The 18,300-nt window shown below is 34.8% G+C and overlaps 4 protein-coding genes and 1 non-coding gene across 5 annotated transcripts; 3 read left to right on the forward strand and 2 right to left on the reverse strand.

Annotated features, from left to right (window-relative positions):
* Positions 1-99: 99 nt before the first annotated feature.
* LOC105163357 (reticulon-like protein B11) lies at positions 100-3,246 on the forward strand. Its single transcript, XM_011081669.3, has 6 exons — positions 100-365; positions 598-778; positions 1,053-1,194; positions 1,286-1,355; positions 1,434-1,610; positions 2,744-3,246. The coding sequence occupies exons 1-5, from the start codon at positions 314-316 to the stop codon at positions 1,577-1,579; spliced, it is 591 nt and encodes a 196-aa protein (XP_011079971.2). The 5' UTR covers positions 100-313; the 3' UTR covers positions 1,580-1,610; positions 2,744-3,246.
* A 200-nt stretch (positions 3,247-3,446) lies between these two features.
* Positions 3,447-4,740, reverse strand: LOC105163218 (methyl-CpG-binding domain-containing protein 4). The gene is made up of 2 exons (XM_011081482.3): positions 4,576-4,740; positions 3,447-4,061 (listed from the first exon to the last, which is right to left on the reverse strand). The coding sequence occupies exons 1-2, from the start codon at positions 4,600-4,602 to the stop codon at positions 3,606-3,608; spliced, it is 483 nt and encodes a 160-aa protein (XP_011079784.1). The 5' UTR covers positions 4,603-4,740; the 3' UTR covers positions 3,447-3,605.
* Positions 4,741-8,139: 3,399 nt separating this feature from the next.
* On the reverse strand, positions 8,140-9,488 carry LOC105163217 (methyl-CpG-binding domain-containing protein 4). Its single transcript, XM_011081481.3, has 2 exons — positions 9,323-9,488; positions 8,140-8,751 (listed from the first exon to the last, which is right to left on the reverse strand). Exons 1-2 carry the CDS (start codon positions 9,446-9,448, stop codon positions 8,278-8,280), a joined length of 600 nt encoding a protein of 199 aa, XP_011079783.1. The 5' UTR covers positions 9,449-9,488; the 3' UTR covers positions 8,140-8,277.
* Positions 9,489-10,269: 781 nt separating this feature from the next.
* TRNAS-UGA (transfer RNA serine (anticodon UGA)) lies at positions 10,270-10,351 on the forward strand. Its single transcript has one exon. It is a non-coding gene; the product is annotated as a tRNA-Ser (tRNA).
* Positions 10,352-15,398: 5,047 nt separating this feature from the next.
* Positions 15,399-18,229, forward strand: LOC105163215 (DNAse I-like superfamily protein). The gene is made up of 4 exons (XM_011081480.3): positions 15,399-16,555; positions 17,136-17,343; positions 17,437-17,566; positions 17,670-18,229. Exons 1-4 carry the CDS (start codon positions 15,687-15,689, stop codon positions 17,933-17,935), a joined length of 1,473 nt encoding a protein of 490 aa, XP_011079782.1. The 5' UTR covers positions 15,399-15,686; the 3' UTR covers positions 17,936-18,229.
* Positions 18,230-18,300: the final 71 nt, after the last annotated feature.

An 18,300-nucleotide genomic window follows, 5' to 3' on the forward strand; every position in this document is an offset into this window, starting at 1 on the left:
AAATAAAAAATCAAATAAATTTTAATCCAACTAAATATAAATCAATTCCTAATGTCTATATATAAATATTTTGTTTTTGTAATTAATTAAGGATATCGAAATAATTTATTTTACTCTGACACATTGAAGCAGAACCAACTTTTTAAGCTGTAGATCTGATTATTAGTAAATAAAAATCGCACTTGCTTTTCTACTTCATAGTAAAATTGCTAAATTTTCCATCATCTCCCTCTTCAAATCTCTCTCTCTCTCCCACCATTCTCGGCCGTCCCTATCGTACTTTCCGTTTCAGCTACCGGAGATTCTGATCGCCATGGGAGAACCTGTTCAGTTCTCTGTTCATACCGCGCTTGGCGGTGGTGAAGGTATTTTATATACACTCACTCTTGTTATTCTGATTACAATCCACATACTCATCAAGATCATGCGTGCGCCAAAGTAGCTGCCCGTCCAATGCGATTGTTGATCCATTTCCATTGAATCGTTAATGGCATGCACATTATAGTGTGTTTTCCTTTCTTCTTCTTCTTCTTTTCTTTTTTTGAATTTTTAACTTCAGTAGTGTTGATGATTTTTTTCCCCTTCTCGTGAATGCAGTTGCTGACGTCTTGTTGTGGAAGAAATGGCACCAGAGCCTCACTGTGTTTGTTGTTTCAACTGCTCTATGGTTCCTATTCGTGAGAGCTGGATACAATTTAATATCCTTCATATCGAATGTTTTGTTCTTACTGGTCATAATCTTGTTTTTTTGGGCTAAATCTGCAGCAATTCTCAATAGGTAAATGCATAAAGATACCCGTATTCATATGCTTGGTATGCTTATGACCTAGTGTTTGGTCATTCAATTGTTATTATGCTACGTTGTTAGCACAACTTAATTGGCTAATCATTATTTTGAGTCTTACTCTCAAAGTTACTTGGTGGTTTTTTATTGAAATATATGAGGATTTGCTCTTTGGCTTCCTTCACTTTTTACTCAGTTTGGTGTTCTGATTTGTAGTTTATTGATTATTTATGAAATCTGAACGTGTGAAATGTTTGAATGGCTTTAGACCTCTCCCACCTATCCCTAATCTTGAGGTTACTGAAGAGATTGTTCTGATGGCTGCTGATGAGACACGGGTCTGGGTAAATTATGCATTGTCAATTGCACACGATATAGCAATCGGTGGAAACTTGAGACTCTTTTTTCAGGTGTATAGTTGTGTTGCCCTCCTGATTGATGTTTCACCAATATGATTATGCACGACTGATGGAGGGGGTAATACTTGGGTTTTCTTTGTAGCTTGCTGTAGGCTTGTCGGTTGTTTCCTGCATTGGTAGTTTATTCGACTTTCTTACACTGGTCTACATTGGTAAGTCTACATTTTGTGTAATGCTATTCTTGCCTTTTCTGCTTGGTTGATAATTTTATTTTGGCATCATTAAAACAGGTGTTCTTCTTTGTCTGTCACTGCCTATATTATATGAAAAGTACCAAGATCAAATTGATGACAAGCTGAACGCAGCATATAAAATAGCTCTGGTGCAGTACAGCATAATTGATGAGAAGGTACGGAGCAAGATTCCATTGCATTAACACAAGGAGAAGAAGACCCAGTAGACTCACTGTAATTTCTGTCTCTCTCTCTCTCTATATATATATAAATTTTTTGCTTTGTCTCTATGTGAATGTGTGTATAGTTGTGCTTTGTGCATGTGTGCAAATTTTTTGTATTGAAACATGCAGCAAAAAAGTCATGTCTAGTATACGGTTGCCTCTCTTAGACATTTCATTCGTGCACAACTAATTTATTGCTAGGCTGCGAAACCTAAAAAAGTATATTTCTCTAATAAATTTATATGGAAAAGTAAAGTTATATTATTCTCAAGGGGGAGCAAGACATCAGAAAGCCTATAAGAGTTAGGCACTTTAACTATTTCCTCTGTAACAATTTGTTCTTGATATATTCTGCTTCTACAGTTTGTGCATGAAGGAAAAAGGATGTTCAAAATATTTGGCTAATAAAATTATCTAATTGAAATTGGAATGAATAATAAAGATGCAAGCAAGACTCCAGGACTCGTCATTCCTATTCGTGAAGCGTAGGCTATATGTATTTTAATTTTCATCTCTTTTAAACTTAAAATAGTTCTTAAGCATGCTGATAAGTTCTCTATAAAATGAGCTCAATTGGCTTTTAGTACATTGTAGGAAGTCCTACATGCCACCATTTGTGAGTATGAGTCCGGTCAGAATTTCCTATTTGGTTTCTATTACTATTAAAAGACGCTCCAAAATGAACACTGAGTTTTTCTTAAAGCTATTAGGTAGTAAGCATCCTGGTTTATGTTTTTCCTTAAAGTATATAAAAATGCACATAGAAGATAAGTTGTGCTTCAGATTTTATATAACTATGACTATGTTACAGCATTCTACATACTTCTTGGATGTGTGTTTGGCTCTGTCTGAACACTAACTTCCTATACCATATAACTGAGATGGAGGAAAAGTGTACTAAAACATGTGTGGTCTCCAATCTCCAAACTATACTAGGACCTAGAACACCGAACTTTGCCAATCACACATAAACTTGCATATTTAATTGGCATTTTTGAAAGCTTCAGGTAGAGTTTGTCGTTTCACAACCAGAAATATTTGTCAATCTGAGAAAGTTTCATGTATTGGTTATGTATCATCTCAGTATACTGTTACAAGGTTGTGTATATGTTTTCATCCCTAGTTTGTCAATGAAATTTGCAGGTACTTTTTGCTGATTCCTGGCATTTAGCCTCAGATGAAATTGATTTTGAGATCCAGCAGGACGTTTGCTAATCATGGCGAATGGAGACTTTAGTGTCACATATTTTCTTCCACCATTCCAACTCATTGATGGTAATGTTGGTCAAGTTAAAGCCATATCACACGCTTTCCCTCCTGGTGATATGCTGAGACTAACGAGAAAAGTAGTTTCAGATGTTGGAGCTTTATGAGTTCACAAAGTTGGCTTGTGCAGTTATACCACTTTCGCATTTTTCATCTGCAAGTATCCAATTATAGATGAGAGACGTGCTCGAACTTTGCTGTTAACTAATATTGATCTTTATTATCGTGCCATGATTGTAAAATTTTCATTCGAATTTTGTTTCTCTTTTTTCTTTCTAAATCTTTTGTTATTTCATTTATCTCATGTATCTCTAACTTTACCGAAATAGTACATTGTTGCTTAGAAATATTTTCGGTGGATGCTATACCTTGATATTCAAGCCAATAGCAATACATAATTCTTCAGTTTGTTCAGCCATTTAACCATTTCTGTTTTCTATGTCACAATAGACACTCATCCCCTATTCTCTGGGCCACCACGAAATACAGGGTTCAGTCTTGTGCAATTGACATATAATATTGACATTGTACAAAGTTTTGCAAAGGTTAGGAATTGAAGAACTTACGATGCAGAAACAACTTGTCCTTCAGAAATAGTCAATGCCATATATCAAATGGAACCTGATGTCTTAGTTATTTCTAAGTTAAAATGTATACAGTTCTTCTGTAAGACAAAGGGGGAACGATTTACAACAGCAATAAATGGAAGCAGACACACCCATAACCAATTCCTGTTAAATCACGCCTTCTTCACTAAATCGGGAGGAATAGTATCCTCCATGATCTTTGGAGGAGTGAAGCTGAAATCTGAGACTAAGACGTCCTCCTTGTACTCAGGATACTTGTCCAAGAACCTGGCAACTTCAGCCAAGGACCTAAGTCTTTTCCCATTTGGGCTGTCGTAATAGCAGTCCATTTTGGAGAAATCTTTCCGCATAACCAATTTCCTCCTGAAACCGGCAGGGCATTTGGGAAGGTTGGGCTTGTCGATGACCCAAGTCCTGGAGTCATCGTACTCTATATCAGCCGGATCATCGCAGGAAATGCCAGGTTTCTTGCTGCAAACAAAGGGGTCTTCTGCAAATGTGCTTCTGATTTCTTCAAACTCTTCTTGAGTTGGTATCACCCTCCATTTGAAGCATTCCCCACATTGCACACTCCATATGTCAATGAAATTGCTAGTATTTACCGAATGCTGTTACAAGAAACGCATTGATCAAACATAATTTTTATCAACTGAAACTAAGAATTTAGCTTAAAGCAACCGAGAAATACATCGTTTTGATCCAAGGTCTTGAGATTGTTCAGTAAACCAAGAAAAGAAAGAAAAAGATATGGACAGACAGAAAAGTGTTAGATTCGTGGAATTCTGTAAAATAAGTTCCAAGAATAAAGTGGGCCTGTGGCGCATTTCATCAAACAACTAGACATTGATGAAAAATGAGACAAAAATGGAATTGACCAGAGCAGCAGAAATCAGATTCATTGGATTTTATTGAAAAATAGAGTAGTTGGAAGTGCCCATTTCATAAAAAAGAAAGAAAACAACTGATTTACACTAAAATTCAGGTAGAAAACTAAATGAGCAATCATTTCGTCAAACACCTAGAACGGCACAACAAAAAGAAACAAACAAAAGAGGACTAAAATCACAAGAAATTCCACAGATTTACCAAGAGAAAAGAAAAAAGAAAAGATCAAAAGAGTACCCTTTTAGATTGCTGGCCCTCCTCCATATCAGCGTCTTGAAATTTCTCCCCTTCCCTCAACCAGCAGTCTCCGTACTCGCCGAGGTTTATACACTACCTATGTACTCACCATACCAAATTATTCTCACATCCCAACTGCAAATCGTAGATTTTGATACGTCTACATACGTATACGTTTTCCTTCAGTACGGTAATGTATATTAATCTAAATACCCTATTTACCATTAGATAAATTACATTTTTTTAATTTTTATAAAATATTTTATTTGTGCACATTTAAAATTTATAAAAAAAATATCTTAAATAATTTCAGTTGTGACGGGTTACTTATTATATTTATCTTATTTGTTTTATATAATTACATAAAAATAATAAAAATGTACATATTCAGTGTGTTTGCATAACTAGTACTTATTATTATTTTCTTGCAATCCAACTGATTGTCTCTCGCTTTTACTACTTTTATGATTCTCTTTTCTCCAATATTTAATTTATATTGGTGATGAAAACTAAGATAGAAAAGGTTTTGAAAGAGTCTTGTAGGCATTATTGATGCCCATATCAAAATGTATGTGTCCAATTCTGTGCATTCATAAGAAAATTATATACAATCTTGAAAGCCACAGCAATTTCGACATTAATGTCACCTTAGTTAAAATAAAAGCATTTTAACAAGCAATTTCAGTTACAAATAATCACAGTATTGAGATATGTCGTTGCCCTGCATGTAAAATTCAATATATATCCCCACAAACAAGCTTCAGAGTTTAATAGTCTCTTCGCTCAAGTTGGAATGATTCTTTGAGTTTCTTCTTCAACAAAGTCTCAAATTATCAAGGGTGGGGGGTCGGGTGGGGTGGCACCACAATATCCATACTATATATTAAGTGAGAGCAACTTTTTGATGTCTCCCTTATTTCTTTACGTTTTTTTTTTTTTTCTTTTTTCTACTCACTAACTTCCATATATCTCCCATTATTTGCAAATAGTGAAAAGTATTTTTTTAAATAGTGATTTATTTATAATTAATATTTTTTCTCTTTCTCTTATTTTAAATATTATCTTAAAAATTATTTATTTTTTTAATCGTAACAAATGAACAAGGTGTTGATAATAAGTTACACCTCCCTGCATACTGAGATTCCTTCTGTGTGGAAGACAAATGCAAATTGCAAACTAATTCAAGAAACCTTAATAAAAATGATGAAATTTACTTAAAATGAAGACCCTAAACATACGGTAAGATATTGAGTTCTTTGTGTATGCAGTCATCATTGGTTTCTCCATTGGAGCAAGCATTCTATGAATAGAAACAATAGTATGAGAAAACGCTGATTTGTTATTCAGCATTGCTCTTCAGGAATGAGGGGTCAGTTCAATTCAATTGCCGCAAGTATCTTCCAGCTCGGACCAACAACTCAATTCAGAGATATCTTTCCCCAGACGATCACCGTTGCTCTTGCACGAACAGAGAGGTTTTGCTTGAACTTTTCAAGTATGGGTTCTTTACATGCATGCTGGTAATCTCTTCATACCTTCTAGGATTGGTACCATTCTCAAATGGTACCCATCTACCTCCTCGGATAAGAAACAGATACATTATTTGAGTCGGAAAGCCAAACTGCATCCAGCATGCAAATAGTTACTAATGCAAGTGAATTTCAACAAGAAAAGATCGAAAATACAAGAGATGTGAACAGGGCATGGCAAAGAGATTATATCCCATAATAAGACTTGAATATCCAAGATTAGTTAAAAATGAAAACTGTAAATAGAAGTGGAGTTCAATTGAAAGAGAACTTGAAATTGAACAAGGACTTCTTATTTGGGGAATTTAGATCAAACCAAGGTTTACAAGAATAATCAGCTTACCTCCATACAAGCAACTCATGCTTTTATACACTTTGAAGAAAGCCTCTCAGTACAATCACCTGAAGCTCCTAGAAGGATAGCTATATTAGGTTTCACAATGTTCAAAAGTGAGGTTAGCTAGATATGCAAAATAATCACAAGTCAATTCCGCACCATTTTTTCCTGCAGAATGTTAGTAAATCAATCCAAACTCCAATGTTGTATCCAAAAAAGGCAGCTGAAACTTTGAGTCTTGCTAGTGTAACAGTCCTCAGATGGCCAGATAGAAGCAGTTTGCAGGTAAGAGGTACCCCCACCTAACAGTTATTAGTATAATTTTGAAAAACACGATTACAAATGTTCAGCTATTCTTTTATTTCCAGTTACCATGAAAACAAAGACTCCCTTCAGTTTTTAAGACCAAAGCCTCCAACCATGCTTCAAAGGCTTATTGCTTGTCAACTCTATATCCCTTCTCTGGGACTGCTGTCTTTGGCATGTTAAGAATTCAGATACAATGAAATTTGAGCACAAGTCAGGTTAATGGATATAAGTTATTTAAAGTAATCAAAACTATTTCCCTAACTCAAAGAACCATAAAGTGCCTGCCATTGTCTATACAAGACACTGACAATGCATATGCACCTCCAAACAGATGACAATCTAGACATTTATGGCGTATTGATGCATCAAAACCACTAGTGGTCTCCTGAAATTGACACTCATCTCTTTCAATACCTTAGTGCTGTTCATTTCTGTAAATTGTGCATTCTAACATCGGTAAGAAATATGTGAATTGAAAAATCAAATGCTTCTACATTTAGAATGCTTAACAACGTTACAAGAGACATTCAATATTACAGTAGTAATCTGTTCACATTGACACTTAGAAGAATGTTGAATGATCAGATAAAAATTGAAGATAACAAGGATCCAGCACACGCATCATGAAGGAGACATTACATCTGGCCACAGGAATTCAGGCCTTCAAGTGGAAGCTCAACAATAATAGTTAGCCAGACTACAGAGAAACTTTTGCTGTCAAATTGTAAGTGGATCCTGGCTACTCTATTTTGCATCTAAATCTGCGTGTCTACAAACCCATGTGCATATGCCTGGGAGAAAAGGTGACCGACAAAGGAACATATTCTGTGAGCTCTTAAGAGCAGAAGACTCTTAATTACACTCTAGCACTTATACAGAGTTAACATCAATATTATGTTGCTTACGTTGGAAGAATATATGTCATTCTTAAAACTTTGTTTCTCATTGAAATGTAAACTTCCATTTTGAGAGACTTAGTTTTTTGGGCTAGTAATGCATCAAAACTACTCTAAGCATTTGAGACTCATAGTGACTTGCGCAGGATTGTATAATGGTGTTCAGTATCCTGACAATTATATTTCCATCTGTATATGATCAACTTTGCATCTTCTCACTTGAAAAGAATATTACTTGATTGGTTCAGTAGCCACGACAAATTTATTGACAATCCATAATCTTCACATTTTAACTACAATATCATGTATAAATCAGCTATTTCTTGATTCATGGGTTTCTATTCCAATAATTTGAACACCTTTATTTCCTTGTTTCTTCTTACGGGTAACCCTGTTGAAGTATACTGAAGAAAAATAAAGTTTGTGTTTGCATATAGATCGTATATATAAACGGAATTTATTATTGTGTCTTTTTTATCCTTGGGCAAAACAATTTCGGCAATGAACTTTCATTTATTAAATCACAGGCACCAGCTGAAAGGTCCTTACAAAAATAATGAATAAAGGTATAAAACTAGCATAAGAAGATAATTTAATACATAAACAACCCTTTCAACCAGCAGTTTAGTTCTCAATCAACCTGACCACTTGATCCCTTCTTACCAGCCACATTTTGTGGAAGAGTGTCAGCCATGATCCTTGGAGTACTGAAACTAAAATCTGCTTCAGAAACATCCTTGTACTCCGGGTGCTCCCCCAAGAATGCAGCAACTTCAGTGGAGGCCCTGAGCTTCTTGCCATTTGGAGTCACATAATAGCAATCCATCTTCGAGTAATCCTTTCTCAAAACTAGCCCCCTCTGGAAACCAATGGGGGTTTTGGGGATATTTGGCTTGTCAATAACCCATATGCGCTCACCGCCATACTCAAGATCAGACGGATCATCGCAGGACACGTTGTGTTTCTTATTGCAAGTGAAGGGGTCCTCCGTGAATTTTCTTCTAATTTCTTCATACTCTTCTTGGGTTGGTATTACTCTCCATTTGCAGCATTCTTTGCATTGAGCAGCCCATGTATCGATTGTGTTCTTCAGAACAGGAGATCGCTGAAACAAAATCAGATAAGAGTTAGGTCAAGACAATTAGGCTACACGGAATCAAATCAAGTGCTTGAATATAAGTTTTTTCTCCCCGGGAAAAAGGATACAGACACTTTAATTGTAGAAAAAGGGGAAAAAAATATTTTCAAACAACCAAAAAAAAAAAAGAAAAAGAAAAAACACTTAAAACAGAAATCATACCGTCTCTATTCCTGCTCATTAGTTCAAGCAAGTATACATGCAAATGTTCAGATTGTACATAACATAAAATCTGGGTTTTTCTCCTGAAAAATTCGTTGCATCAATAGAAAATTGGCAAATAACGAAACCCCAATTATCAGAAACAAAATCCCACGAACCAGAAACGGGAAAAAGTGAGAGAAACAAATCAGCAGGATGCATACACAAAACGTTTCCCCGGATATCAATCACAACGAAATTAAGAACACACATAAATACCGCCGATTTTCTCCACGGCGCAACACATATATACCAAAATATTAGGTTAATTCAGTAAGACACAAAGATTTCTTTGCTACAACTTCAAACAATGTAACATAGAAAATCAAGAGAATACCTTCGAAATTCTCTTCGTCTTCTTCACTTGGGACTCCGGTGTGCAAAGAACCTCGGAAATTCGCTTTGTCCTCTGCGTTTTGTCCTCCGTTGTGCAAGGTTTTTCTTCCTCCGTGGGCGAATCCATGTTTTCACCCGTATTACCCTTTTACTGCTGTAGAAGCGAGCAGTGGTTTTTATATGCTGGTAATTCTTTCTTCTTTGAGGCTCAAATTATAATTTTATTGCAATTATGGTCCCTGGTAATTTTAGACATTACAAAATTAGTCTAATATAGATTTGTATTATGACATGGTCCACCCTAATTCTGATGTGGACTATGAATTCCAATTAACCTCAAATTTTTGTACTTGAAAACTAATTATCAAATAATGCAAATCATAGGTAATCTTAGTTAATTGCTTTCCAAAAAGAAGGAAATTATGATAACGTGTAATTCTGTAAAATTTTTTGAATTGAAATTTCTATTTTAAATCATGTTGCATCTTCTATCTTATTTAAGATATAGATGTCACGTGTATAAAGATAACATCATATATTTTATTTAATAAAAAATTTATATATATGACGTGTACATGTTAAGGGTCGAAGGGTTGGCGTCAAAAAAATAATGCTTCATCTCGGTGCTGAGAGCGAGTAAATACGAAAGGCTATTGTCAGGAAAACTTTAAGCACCTCTTTCAGAATTAGTATTAACTTGACCATAAAAGACTATCGCTAAGAAAATACTCAGACAACTCATTCTTTAGGTTAGACAACATTATAATTTTAAGACTATTAGTGGAAATAAGCGTTACAAGTTGACAATTAGAGTGAGGAGTTACAACTTTAGTGTAATAGGAATGTTTGTTTGCAGCATGTGCTGTTGTTAACTCTTTCTATGTGAATTGTTATCATATTGAAAAATAATTGGATAGGAAGAAGACTAGATCTAAACGTTGCAAAAAGGTCGATATGTCCGAGTGGTTAAGGAGACAGACTTGAAATCTGTTGGGCTTCGCCCGCGCAGGTTCGAACCCTGCTGTCGACGATCCGTTTTGCCGTTGGTTCCCTTTTTCTTCTTGATCCTATTCCTGAATGAGTTATGCAATTATATTATTCATTTATTGCAAATTAATACTGTTCAAGCTACCAACGGCAATGATTCTTGACCCTTTATTTTTATTTTTTAATAGTTAAAATGATCAATAAATATCAGATAAATAAAATTTAAACGACATCTATTATGTAGTAGAACAATATTTCATATATATAGTGAGGTTTGAACCCATAACTTTTATGATTTCGTTAGTTGAGGTAGACCTCATTCGCAATGATCCTTAACTTGAGTGATGAGTTAAGGGCTTTTTATTTACTTGAAATTTGTTGATTGATTTAGAAATATTGTGCATTGAATATTACAATAATAATATATTGATAGTTTTATAATTATGGATATATAATATATATATATATATATAGAAGCTAACATTAATTGTTGTTGATGAATGAATGATATAGATGTGCATAGTAGTAACAGCAGAGCAGTCCGAAATAAATTGGAAGCTGAAATTGATTACAATTAAAAGTTGGTTGTTTACTTCACAATTGTGGTCCAGTCCACATATGTGGATCCATCCATCACTATACATCAACTCCCTCAATTTGTATTTAATCTCCCAATTCCCACTCAATTAATCACCTATTAATTACCATTTAATTTGTTTATGCAAATTTAATCAACCAAGCCCCACTCAATGTATACCCCACTGCTTTCTAGATTTTATATCTACTTAATTAATTAGAATAGATCGTCAGTCATGCCTTTCTCGATTAATAAGATTGAAATATCATAATCAAAAAATTATAAATTTGAATTTGATGGATGTAATAGCATACATACGTCTACTTCTATAGTAGTTTCTGATCTCTTTGTCTTGTTTTTGTTCGAATGCATTTGTATAAAATAAAATAAGAAAATGAAATAAAGGGTGTATTTTATCATAATGGCCTACCCAGAAACAATTGGTGTAGTTGGGACAACCTGGTAAGAAACATTTTGGTTAAGGTTGAGCTGGCAATTTGAGACCAACACCCTCTCCCTCTCTCTGTTAATCAACACTAGGACCATTGTCATCAACTCCATAACTACACTTTTACTATTTACACACATACTCATAATTAAATACATACATATATATATATATATAAATATAATATCATATATAGATATATACTCTCTCACACACACAACACACAAAGAGAAAGGTGTTGTGTATGATGAGAGAGAAGGCATGGGGAATTAAGAAGAAAAAAAAAGGCATGAGGGGCAATCATTTAGTTGAAGAGTAGGTAGAAATATATGTAGGGGGGGTATGGAGACAGAGAATCTGAGTAATGGTGGTGAATTCATTAAGCTGACAGCGAGATGCATTGTGGCTGCATATATGATATTCCATAGCCCTAATGGGAATCCCCTTCCCCCACAACCATACAAATCATGAAAACCTCCCTTTTCTCTCTCTCTCTCTCTCTCTCTATATATATATATATATATATAATTTATTTCAAGTTCTGTAGGGCTTAAACCCTTCTTCCATTTGGCATCTTCCCTACACACCCTGCCACCCTAATATATATTCCACCCACACACTCTTTAAAAAAAAAAAAAACCCAAAAAAAAGAAATGAGGGCTAATCATATCTATATGTATATTAATATTTAGGAATAATCATATTTACACCCCTTAGTCTATGATTTTTTTATATAAACCATCCTTATCTTTTAGTTTATTACACATACATCCATCAAATATCAATATCACTTACACAAATCACCCTTTCTTTTTTGAAAATTTACAAACACATCTCTTAAAAAGGTTAGCATCATTACACAAACTACCCCTATTCTTTTGTTGTCAAAGGTAGTTTCTATAATTATGCAAAAATAGGGATGGTTTGTGTAAACAGACCAAAAGTCAGGAATATAAATGTAATTATCCCTAATATTTATTAACAGCTATTCTTTTAAACGTGAGAAAATATAGTTACTAGCTGAAAATGAATTGTTTTGATTCATGGTGTTTACGAAAATACAATCATTTTAAATTGATCATTGTGTGACATGATCAATGCTTTAGAGAGAACAGAATTAACTGAAAATCATTCATTTCGACCCAAAAGTGTGGCGCTTTATGGATCAAACGCAGTCACCTCATATTGATCGTCTTTTTAACAGTTTTATGTTGTCAAGTATGCAAGGAAAGAGACAGTCGCAACTAAGAATTATATCGTTTGGTCTAACAATAATGGCTTGGTCATAATATAGTTTAATTTTTTCAGTTAATTAGAGTAAATTACAAACTATGATTGATTATTAGAATAGCAATGAAATGGATATGTCTTTGGTCTGATCCCACAGCTGTACAGTATGGTCTGATTAGCAATTTAAGTTGACATAGACAGAAAATAGATGCATGGTTTGTTGTGCTTCTGTTGCTTGTTGCTGCATGCATGCTTCTTCTTCAATGCCTCAATCCCTCTTTTCAATTTATTTATTGTAATGGCATGCAAAAATATGTGGTCCTGCTCTTGCCCAATCTCATTAATCATCACTATCTATATTCTATTATTGTGTCCCCAAATAGGGCGGGGGATCAGATGAGTGTTAATCGAACCAACGTTGTATTTGTTGAGAGATCTTTAATTAAAATTTTTTGATGTTTAAATGAAGAATAATTTTTTAATAAATGATGTACTCTGAGCCCAAATGGCTCTAGATTATTTATACGGGTTCATGTGTTGAGAATTTATGCTTTCCAAGTATGGAATAATATTCGATAGTGGTGAGTGTGATCCGATCTGAATAAAAAACGCTAAAATATTTCATCATGTTTGAACATTTGAAATTTTATGCGGGTATTTTTTATTTTTTATTTTTCATAGTCTTCTTACAAGACCCATCATGAAAATTTATAGATTTTTATTTATATCATAATTGGAAGGTCTAATTAGGTAGTGGGCCCATTAAGATTGTATTGAATAATAGGCATATTTCAGTAGATTGGAACTTCTGATGCCGTCTGAGATTTTCTCATCCCATGGGCCGGCAGGCACAGGATCTACATTGCAACCAAACAAACTAAATTTTCTTTTCAGTGCCTTATTATTATTATTATTATTATTATACTTACACACACTCACACATATATTGGCATTTCAAATCAATAATAGATTTTATACACATAATATATATCCGTTAAATAAATTAAAAAAGATGCAGCAAAATTTGAAATAAAAACTTTAGTATGACGTTTTAAAAAAAAGATTCAATCTAACCTTTTTACAGAACGATTGATGTTAGATGGTGAGTAGGTGCACTTTCACCTAAATAATTAATAGTCGATTTTGAATTATTTATTGAGTGGACTTGAATTTTTATCAGAATATGGAAATTAACTTAAAAATTAGGGCACGTTAAGTTTGTTAGTGGACCCGGTATTAAACTGTTCCTCCAAATTGCAAAATAGAGATTTGAAGTTAACTGAAATGAAATTAATGATTAATGTAGCTAGATATCGATTTGGATTTATGTAACATATTCATGATCATGTGGTACTGATAAAGACGGACAATGTCTTGTTTCTACATTATTTTTCATGAATGTACATATAAAAGTGTCGATGATTGTGATTTTCATCTCGTCCCAATGAGAAAAAATGAGATGTGATGAGTTTAGTCAGAATTAGGACCATGGTTCTTATTAACTCATCATATTTTTCAATATATTTTTTTATGCCAATTTAAAAAAAATTAAAAAAATAAATAATCAACATACTATCTTAAAAAAATTAAAACGAAATACGGATTTAAACCGGCTGGAGTGGTCTCGGGTGCTAACTACCCAAAATGTCGAAACTTGAAAAATAAAGAAAATAAAATAAAGAAAAAGGGTGCATGGGAGTTCAGTCCGCCGTGTTTTGGGTGACGTGGCGTCCCATGCATTGCATGATGAAGTTTTCTTAAGGCTGTGTTTGTCTGTCAAAGCCCAGCTTGTCACCCCCATTAATTAATTAAACGTAGAAAGTACTTGTGATTGACAACAGATGGGATAGTAAGTTTTATAATATTAGGGAGCAGTTAGGCCTACCTGTTTTTCGATAATCCAAATTTCTGTACTGTCCAAACGCGTACTTACTCGCCTTCTCATCCTCTTGGAGCAGTTGGGTGGTCTCTTGATATGGGTCAAATTTCAATAATTTTGTCTTTTCTTGATCTATATTTTAATTCATTTCGAAATTATTAAATATTCAATTAACAAAAATGGTTAGTTGGGAATTGTTTGGTTTGCATTATATAGATTGTCTGGAGACTTTGCTTGATTTGGATTCTACAAGCACAATAATATGTGCCAAACGCGTCAGTAAATAAATTATGGATTATTATTTTTATTTATTAGTAGTATTTTGAATATTATGGCTCATAGCAAAATTCACCCAATTTACTGATATTAACAAAAAAAATTGAATGAAAATTAATATTTATCCCCAATTAACTTATTGCAGGTCAATTTTTTTTTAATTTATACATATATTTACACGTTAATGCATGTGGGAATGTGCATTTTCACCTCTATAAGAATAATTTGATCATAAAAAAAATTATTGGACCAATAATATCAACAAGTTCTATGAATTGCGACTAATTGAAAGATCCACTTATAGAATAAAAACAAATATCTAATTGTAGGGGATCTACTTATAGAACGAAAATAAATATCTAATTCTAAGGGATCTACTTATAGAACAAAAGAAAATATCATGAAAATTAGATGTAATTTTTCAAACCACATGATAGTGTAATTAGCCCTAAATACTTTTTTTTTTAGATATATAGTATATTTAACATAATTTTTGTATATGTATTATATATATACAACGTATGCGAGATGTAATACCATTTTATAATAGAAAACTCGGACGGTTATATTATGATAAAAAAAAAATAGCGATAATAAGTAGATTAATATTTGTAGAAATAAAATAGAGCGGAAGTCTTTTTGCATGTCAAACTGCACTCTCTTTATTACAGTACTAATTCTCATCAATTTAATTAAAGGAGTGAAGAAGCCAAAGATTGAGCTGCCCAAAAGTCACCATCCATCCCACTTCATTCAGCACTCCAGCCTCAAGCAATCTCAGCTCCATCCAAACACTCTCCAGACTCTCTCTCTCTCTCTCTCTCTCACACACACACACACACAACTATCACTGCATTTACATTTCCCCAATAATCATTCGTGTTTCATGCTAGAAATGGGGTTGGTAGCATAACAGAACTTCAACTCTACTCAAGTGATTGAGAAGCACCAAATTTTCTTGCACAGTAATGCTCAAACTGTTCAACAAAAAGCTCAGGCGCCTCTGCTCAAGACTGGGATGGCCGGGTCGCCGCCGCTCTCGCCCCAAGATCGTCGTTAAGAAGTTTGGAAAATCCAGCTCAAGAACTCGCGCCGATCAAAAGGAATCACTGAACAGCATCTCTTCTGCAGTCATTCATCCCAGTATTGAATTGGGAGGCTTAAAACCGATAAGGGTCGCAACATTTAATGCTGCCCTCTTCTCCATGGCACCAGCGGTCCCTAATTCAGGCAAATCATCAAACAGTTTGGACTTTGGAGAAGTCCAAGAGTTCTCAAGGAAAAATCTTGGGTTTGATCACAGTACCAGAGGGGCAAAATCCATGAACGATCGCCCCAAGAGCATACTGAAGCAGTCTCCGCTACATCCCATGAGTGCGCAAGACAATCTCTCCCGGCAGCAAAAGTTTGCGAAATCAAGATTAAGGGTCTCGATAAATTTGCCCGACAACGAGATATCGTTGAAGAGAAGTGGGCAGTTGAGTTTCGACAAGCTGGAGGATTCATCAGGAGGGAGCAGCATAAGCAAGATTCTTAAAGGGAAGACTCCGTTGAGGTCAAACAGCATGTTCACAAGCACGACAAACTATGGCGATATTGGGAGTACCAGAACAGTTGTTGAAGTCTTGAGAGAGCTGAAAGCGGATGTGTTGGCTTTGCAGGATGTGAAGGCAGAGGAGGAGAAGAACATGAAGCCTTTGTCTGATTTGGCTGCTGCTCTGGGGATGAACTATGTTTTTGCAGAGAGTTGGGCTCCTGAGTATGGGAATGCAATTTTGTCCAAGTGGCCGATTAAGAGGTGGAAGGCTCAGAAAATCTTTGATGACACAGATTTCAGGTTCTTGATGAATTCCCTTATGCTTCTAATTTAGTTTCTTTCCAAGATTTTTTATAACACAAATGTTTTTCACATAACTTTGACTGGGAATTCACTGAACACACCTGAGTATTAACTACTGTCTGTTTGTCTACCTGTTCTGTTCTTTCAAGTTGATAATTTTGATGTTTTCTGGACATTAATTGGTGATTTCACACACAGAGACATACATAAATTTTGAAAAAAGAAGGGAAGAAGAAAGGAAAAAGGAAACTAGCAGCAATAAAGATTAGCTGTAGAGATAAAATACTAGTTTTTATTGCTTTCCACTACCTGCTACAGCTAGCTGGTTCTCAGAAAGAAAGAATCTTGCATGCGTGCTTTTGTAGGGGCAAAAGGAAGATGAGCAATTTGATGAAAAATCTGAATTTCCATGTTAGCTCTTGAAATAGTAAATGTGGAGGTTTCCTTTCAGCAGCGTAGGCAAATGAGTACACCAAAAATTTAATGATCAAATGACAGAACACCTACCAAAAAGTACACCATAAAGTCTTAGAAATTATAATATGATATGATACGTAGGTATTGGCATTGAATGCAGGAATGTATTGAAAGCCACCATTGATGTCCCTCAAGCAGGAGAAATCAACTTCTTCTGTACTCTTCTTGATCATCTAGACGAGAACTGGAGGATGAAGCAGATCAATGCCATTATCCAGTCAACCGGTGTGCCACACATTTTAGCCGGTGGCCTAAATTCCCTTGACGAAACTGATTACTCCCAAGAAAGATGGACAGATATCGTAAAGGTGAATCTATTGTTTTCTATTGAGTTCTTGATGATTTCTGCTACATGAACCATAAGCCAAAATGTCTCAAATCCTTCTGATCTTATGTTGCAGTATTATGAAGAGATGGGAAAACCGACGCCCAAGGTTGAGGTGATGAAGTATCTAAAGAGTAAAGAGTACACAGATGCCAAGGATTTCGCAGGAGAATGCGAGTCTGTTGTAATGATAGCCAAAGGACAGAGTAGGATTAAACCTTACCCCCCCCCCCCCCAAAATGGATATTATAAATTTCTGAGCTATATATGTTCCTTCAGCTGTGTCTTAAAAGTTATAAAATCGTGCAGGTGTACAAGGAACGTGCAAATACGGGACTCGAGTAGATTACATATTATCATCAGCAGATGCACCTTATAAGTTTGTTCCAGGATCCTACTCGGTGCTTTCTTCAAAAGGAACTTCCGATCATCACATAGTGAAAGTTGACGTGATCAAAGTAGGTAGTGGCCCTCAAGAATGTGTGAGTAGGAAGTCAAGGCAGCAAAGAACGAGAACGGTGAAGATCACACATTCTTCCTCTCCATCAAAGGGTATTTGGAAGATACATTCTTGAGGGGCTGTATAAATTGGTAAATTTATATTTGCTTTTTTTTTTTTTCTTTTTATCTTTGGGCTATTTGCTGAGTTGATTTGGTGATTGAGAGAGAGAGAGAGAGAGAGAGAGAGGAGAAGTGGTGGAAAGATTTTAGGGCTGGTTCCTTCTTGTTCTCCATTTTAATATATTGTTTTTCTTACACTGATCTAGATGGAAAAAGGTGATTAAAGAGACAATGTAACCATGGTTGTATGGATTGATTTGTAGACAAGTTCTTCAGGAGAAGTGGTGTTGTCTTCATCTTCCTCTTTACTGTGTGTGGCTTTTCTGGATATTAGTTGATATGCAGTGAATTGCACTATATAATATGCTTTGGTCTGTAT

This window comes from Sesamum indicum, linkage group LG6 (genome assembly GCF_026168435.1).
Source record: "Sesamum indicum cultivar Baizhima isolate 11 linkage group LG6, ASM2616843v1, whole genome shotgun sequence".
Lineage (NCBI taxonomy): Eukaryota > Viridiplantae > Streptophyta > Magnoliopsida > Lamiales > Pedaliaceae > Sesamum > Sesamum indicum.

Coding starts and splice junctions, on each gene's coding strand:
- LOC105163357 (XM_011081669.3), top strand. CDS start 314: ATGGGAGAACCTGTTCAGTTCTCTGTTCATACCGCGCTTGGCGGTGGT. Junction 366..597: donor CGCGCTTGGCGGTGGTGAAG/GTATTTTATATA, acceptor TCGTGAATGCAG/TTGCTGACGTCTTGTTGTGG. Junction 1,195..1,285: donor ACTTGAGACTCTTTTTTCAG/GTGTATAGTTGT, acceptor TTTTCTTTGTAG/CTTGCTGTAGGCTTGTCGGT.
- LOC105163218 (XM_011081482.3), bottom strand. CDS start 4,602: ATGGAGGAGGGCCAGCAATCTAAAAGG. Junction 4,062..4,575: donor AGGGCCAGCAATCTAAAAGG/GTACTCTTTTGA, acceptor TTCTTGTAACAG/CATTCGGTAAATACTAGCAA.
- LOC105163217 (XM_011081481.3), bottom strand. CDS start 9,448: ATGGATTCGCCCACGGAGGAAGAAAAACCTTGCACAACGGAGGACAAA. Junction 8,752..9,322: donor AGACGAAGAGAATTTCGAAG/GTATTCTCTTGA, acceptor ATTTTGTTTCAG/CGATCTCCTGTTCTGAAGAA.
- LOC105163215 (XM_011081480.3), top strand. CDS start 15,687: ATGCTCAAACTGTTCAACAAAAAGCTCAGGCGCCTCTGCTCAAGACTG. Junction 16,556..17,135: donor TTTGATGACACAGATTTCAG/GTTCTTGATGAA, acceptor CATTGAATGCAG/GAATGTATTGAAAGCCACCA. Junction 17,344..17,436: donor GATGGACAGATATCGTAAAG/GTGAATCTATTG, acceptor CTTATGTTGCAG/TATTATGAAGAGATGGGAAA.